This window comes from Pterocles gutturalis, unplaced genomic scaffold, assembly GCF_000699245.1.
Source record: "Pterocles gutturalis isolate BGI_N339 unplaced genomic scaffold, ASM69924v1 scaffold3388, whole genome shotgun sequence".
In the NCBI taxonomy this organism is placed as follows: domain Eukaryota; kingdom Metazoa; phylum Chordata; class Aves; order Pterocliformes; family Pteroclidae; genus Pterocles; species Pterocles gutturalis.
Window position 1 is genome coordinate 3,380 of NW_010125259.1, and position 5,668 is coordinate 9,047.

General features: G+C 41.9%; 1 protein-coding gene across 1 annotated transcript; it reads right to left on the reverse strand.

Moving 5' to 3' along the window:
- Nucleotides 1–1,885: 1,885 nt before the first annotated feature.
- SF3B6 (splicing factor 3b, subunit 6, 14kDa) lies at nucleotides 1,886–5,531 on the reverse strand (the record flags this gene model as incomplete). The annotated part of the gene is made up of 3 exons (XM_010078485.1): nucleotides 1,886–2,053; nucleotides 2,514–2,652; nucleotides 5,413–5,531. Coding segments are annotated over 3 exons (348 nt in total), but the record flags the coding sequence as incomplete, so codon positions are not given.
- Nucleotides 5,532–5,668: the final 137 nt, after the last annotated feature.

Sequence of the window (5,668 nt, forward strand, 5' to 3'; positions counted from 1 at the left end):
TGCTGCAAAGAGCCATGTCAGCTCTAAGGGAAGGACACAAGTGTGGCAGAGCCACAGGGTAAGGACAAGGCTTTGTACTGCACACACACTAAACCTCGCTCTCATTCTGCGACAGAAGACCAAGGAGAGCCACCCCCAGGAGGACAGGCCCCAGCCAGGCACAGGTTGGGATTTCCCGCACCCACACAAATTTGAAGTCAGGAAAAACATTTCAGCTGCCTCCTCCCTGCTGCTCTGGGGTGAAAAACCCTGCGTTCAGAGTGTTACCACCATCCTTCATGCACCTTCCAGCTGAGAAACAACGTACACAGCACATGGCAATAACAAAGGCCCTCTTTCATTTGAGCGCGGGACTCTGGCACCAACAGCTGGGCATCCTTCCGCATCACTCCAGTGCTGAACACACGCGACCACTCACGTACGTATGGGGACGGATGCTCTGCAAATCCTTACCTATCACAAACACTCAGGTGATGAATGACTTCCTTCTCAAAAGGAAAGGGTGCATGCAGAAGTAGCACAGCGTAAAGCAAGCCTTGATGAAAAAAGGAAAAACTATGTAGATGCACATTTATTTTTTTACTAAATGGACACAAGAACAGCATGTTGTTTTAAGTGACAGATTTCAAGAAAAATCTAAGGATAAGAAAATGGAAACGTTCCTTTATGACATAATGCACTGAAAAAAAATTGTACTTAAATTACAAATCCTTGGCAAAGTATGTTTGCATCTGCCCATGTTCTGCACTGGCTGGAAGCTGTCAGGTCAGGGAGTTAAACATCACATCCGAGCAAATAAATCCTCCTGGGAGGCAGGATACTGCCAACACTCACAGGACTTCCAGCTGGTTCAGAACAGAGGCAGAGGTTGTTCTTTTCCACGTCCAAAATATACTGGTTATGAATACATTGCATCACACTGATTTTTAGTCACAGGACATGAGTGCTCAAAAAAAAAGCAAAAACGAAAAAGAAAGCAAAAAAAATTATATTTTCTTCCTCCACCAGATACTACATGTATGTACATTAAATATATTACAGTTCAAACACACTTGAGTAGAAAACAATCGCACTACAGGTATTTAAAATCACCACCATAACCCATCTCATTTCGTTTGGGTGTTCTCTACTTAACATTAAAAGGTGGGAAGTTAATTCCTGTCGCTGTTACTAACCTCAGTGCAAACCTGGTACTTGTAATAAAGATCTCATGGAACATTAAGTCAGCCCTGCAGCAACGGACTATTAGAGCAAGATTATTTTACTGCAGCCTATCTGTTTTGTTGGATCATTTTAAAAGGCCATTCATTTTGTATAGCTTGTAAAAGAAACTTTGTTATAAAAATAGATTTGGGCTTGCTTTGTTCCTAGTAATAAGTAGCCTAACGATCATGTAAGGAGTTAGGCTCCTTCAGACACTCCCAGAAAGAGAAAGACGCAATACTTTGTGTATAACATACAGGTGTGATGAAGTATCAAACCATACTTACTTCTGTTTTAAAAAAGCACAAAAATCCCTGTAGCAGGGAGACTAGTTCCAATACTCCATTTTCAGAAAGTAGCAAGTGAAATTTACCTCCATGTAGACAGCTCATGCAGAGCCCCTCGAGCTCCTGGATGAACTGGCTGCCACACTTAAAATCTGCCCTGGACTCTGGGCAGAGCTTCAGGAGGGTGTGAAACACTCAGCAGGCTTGGTCCCATCACATAAGGTCCTGCTACAAACAGGCCTGTGGTTACGCAGCTTTTACCAGGGCAGCCTTACAGCACGAAGAAGCAATGTCCATTTAGGGGGATTTAATCTTAAACCAGATCTTCTAATGTTTTACGTTTACTTCATTCTAATATGAAGATCTAAAAATTCAAATTACAGGTTATCAAATTTAAAAAAGAAAGTTATACTTCATTGAGAATTCAAAAACTCCACGGCAGAGCTTGAAAACAGTTTTCCAAAAAGATCAGTTTATTTTGGTGGGTCTGTATTAATTCCGTATTTTTCCTTGAGAAGCTTAAGCTGTTCCTCTTTCTTCTTTGTGTCCATCTTTTGGAATGCCTGTAATTAGGAAAATAAAACATGTGAGAAGAAAAAAAAAAAATCTCATGACCACAAATAACATCACTACGAACTACATTAACATCACACACAAACAGCATTGCTTAATTCTCGACCTCGGGGAATGTCACAGTAGCCTGGACACCATCGGTAACACCATCAAGAACTCCAGACATTTTACCTGTAAACAAGATCTCACATCCTGTTGCAGCTGTGCAGTTCTAAGGCCCCTGCTTCCTCCTCTCAAAAGTACACTCACCAGAAACATGTTTTTCACACCCTGGGTCCAAAGGTACATTTTTTGCACCAAGTAAAAATGAAATCCTGACAATTTATACAATCCATTCTCTCTATCCCTTTGGATGTATTTCTTTAAAAATATTTCGGTATGAAAACACAGTTGCTTGGATATTTTTATGCTGGCTATGCGGGTAAGTTAAAAAACCCCAAGTGTACGCACCCTGTTTGCATTGTAGTACAAAACGACAAGGTATCTGTTGCACACGTTGAATCCCGACAGGTGATCACAAGCGTTTTTAGCATCAAAGATGTCTTCATAGACCACATAGGCTGTTCCTCTCGTTTCAGGAGTGTTTCCACTGCAGAGCAAGACCAGTTTTAATGTTAAACAAAGGAAAGAGGAAATTGTTCTGTTAGTCTTTAGCAGTGACTGGGATTACATTAACTAATCTAACTTCACTAAAAAACAATTAATGGATATTTTTCTAGACACTGAAATACATCCCCCGCTTTCCACACCAACCTTCACTTACAGTTCCGAGTCAGAAACAAAATGTGACAGAGGCATGTGCTGCATTATGCCCCTTAAGGGAAATTCTCCTCTCCCCAACAACCATCAGAAGCTGGTGCTGTCAGGGGTTGTCATATTGCTGGAAATACTTTACGTTTTCATTACAGCAATTAGCTTGTTTTATTTAATATTACGAGACCAGGCTGTCAGCTAATGGCTGTCTGGATCAGATGTCTCCCTAGGATGGAATACTGCTCTTGGCACATCACAAAGTCAATCTCAGAGAGTCAAAACAGCCCCACTGATGCAAGACCACTTCAGACACACAGCCATCGCCTGCTGGACCATCAATTCCATTGCCTTTGCCGGAGGGACAGGAGACATGTCTGGGCACATAACACTAACTAGCCCGGAGAGACTGCAGAGCTCACAAATCCAGAAGTTCTCAGCTAAGAGACAGCTACAGTGAACTGAATAATCAGAAGAACTCTAAGGTGCTTGCTTGTAAGAAGAGAACTCCCGAGGACAAACAACATCACATATACCCTCACCAGGATGTGAACAAAAACAAAGAGGAGAATGGGATAAAAACTGCACAAAGCACAAAAGTAATTATAAAGAGACTTCCACGTTACACCTTGTCTCATGACAATGCTGGGATTTCTGTGGGAAAACACCACAAATCGGTAGTTCTGAATGATCAGCAAAGAGTCTGCCTGCAGTTCCCCATCAGACGCATACGCCAGCGCATTGCTCTGATGGAAAGCTCCCCCAATACGTCCTAACTCTTTATATCCCACTGTCATGCTGTTCCAACCCACGTTTTCAAAAACCTTAAATATTAGTTCTTCTTTTATTCTGAAGAGTGAAGAATTCCACCTATTTAGCTAAGCAGTAAGTTTATGTGATCCCTTGTTCCTTTAAGCACTTCCCTGGTCACTTTTGTTGCCCTCCCTGTATGAGAAGGATCTCACTAGCTGCATGTTCCAATACAGCTTCAGTACATACCATTTTATCCCCCCTATCCTTTTTTGTTTACTGAAGGCAACTCTATATGTAAAACTCACTTTGTACTATATATGAACAATCATTTTTATCACTACAGCTCTGAAATGAGCCCTTCTGTTTGGGGTGGTAAAGTTTGGTCTGTTTAACTGTTTACATATTTACATCCTGCATAGTCAAAACAATTAAACATATTGTGGAATAATTACCCACGTGGGAAAACAGAGAGTGAAATAAATGAACAGGATACATTGTGCTCTAATTTGATCAGCAACCTAGTTGAGAACTCAGAGATGCTGAACTCAAGACACCTGAAGCACCTCCCATACAAGGACAGGCTGAGAGAGTTGGGGTTGTTCAGCCTAGAGAAGAGAAGGCTCCAGAGAGACCTTAGAGCAGCTTCCAGTGCTGAAAGGGGGCTACAGGAGAGATGGGGAGGCACTCTTTGTCAGAGAGTGGAGTGATAGGACAAGGGGTAATGGTTTTAAGCTGAAAGAGGAAAGATTTAGATCAGACATTAGGAAGAAATTTTCTCCTGTGAGGGTGGTGAGGCACTGGCCCAGGTTGCCCAGAGAAGCTGTGGATGCCCCATCCCTGGAGGGGTTCAAGGCCAGGCTGGATGAGGCTTTGAGCAACCTGGGCTAGTGGGAGGTGTCCCTGCCCATGGCAGAGGGGTTGGAACTTGATGGTCTTTAAGGTGCCTTCCAACCCAAACCATTCTGTGATTCTATGCTGCAGGCTATTTTCCCATCATCTAGATAAAAGCAAAAAAACCCCACATCAAATATAAACTCATTTCCTTTCTATTTGTACGTCTATTAAAATATGACTTATAACGTTTTCTCAAGTTTTGTTTCCTCCCCTCCCCTGTCCTGAATACTTCTCAGAAGGGGAAAAAGTCCTTTTGTATGAGTGTCAATACTCCAACCAGCCTTACTACAGTTCTCAGAAGCTCCTCCAGCTTCAGCCATCTCCTCCTGCTAGAAACTGAGCTGAATGTAACACTAACCACATGAAGTTACCGTTTGACCCACAGCATTCAGACAGTGCTGAGAATAACCAGGAACATCAGAGCTTGGGTATTCAATATTTGAAATAACAGAAGAGCCTCAGATTTGCTGTAGATATGTATAACCTCAAGCATTTTAAAACAAAATTACAGCTCAGGGACAAGCTGTACCTGACACACAGGGAGTTGTTGCTGGTATCTGTTTCTGACTGGCAGGTCCAGCAGCAACAGTAACATCTCCCTTTTCCCATTAATTAAGTATCCAATACTCTAATAAGAAAACTGGTTGCATTCAACTTTCATCTTTCTTATTTTTACCTTTAGTCAAAGTGAAAGGTTAGCTGTATTTAAGTTTTACTTAAGAGAGTCTCTCTCATCAAATATAAGCTTTTTTAATCCTACCTACCGGCAATATTATTTTCCAATGAATTCACACATAAAAGAAAAATCACATCCGCCTTTGACACACAGGATATTGCTAAAGTGCATTTAACTTTTTCATCTGTGAAATCCAGTTGCTACCTACTGCAATAACAATATTCATACTAATGCACATAAAATCCTCAACTTTTCAAAGAAAACTAAAATACTTACACTCTGATCTGTCGAATAGGCCCATATTTCCCAAAAATATCATACATCTCCTCCGCTGTGATTTTATATGGCAGGTTCCTGATGTACAGGATCCGATTGACTTCTGGAGGCAGCCGGATCTGAGGCAGAAACAACACACGGCGACTCAGAACCACAGCGGTCACTTCAAACCTTAAAAGCGGCAGCCTACGTGCTAGACCTTGGGGCTAACATCCCTGAGAGCCCGTGCACCTCACCGGTCCTCTTCTCTACCCTC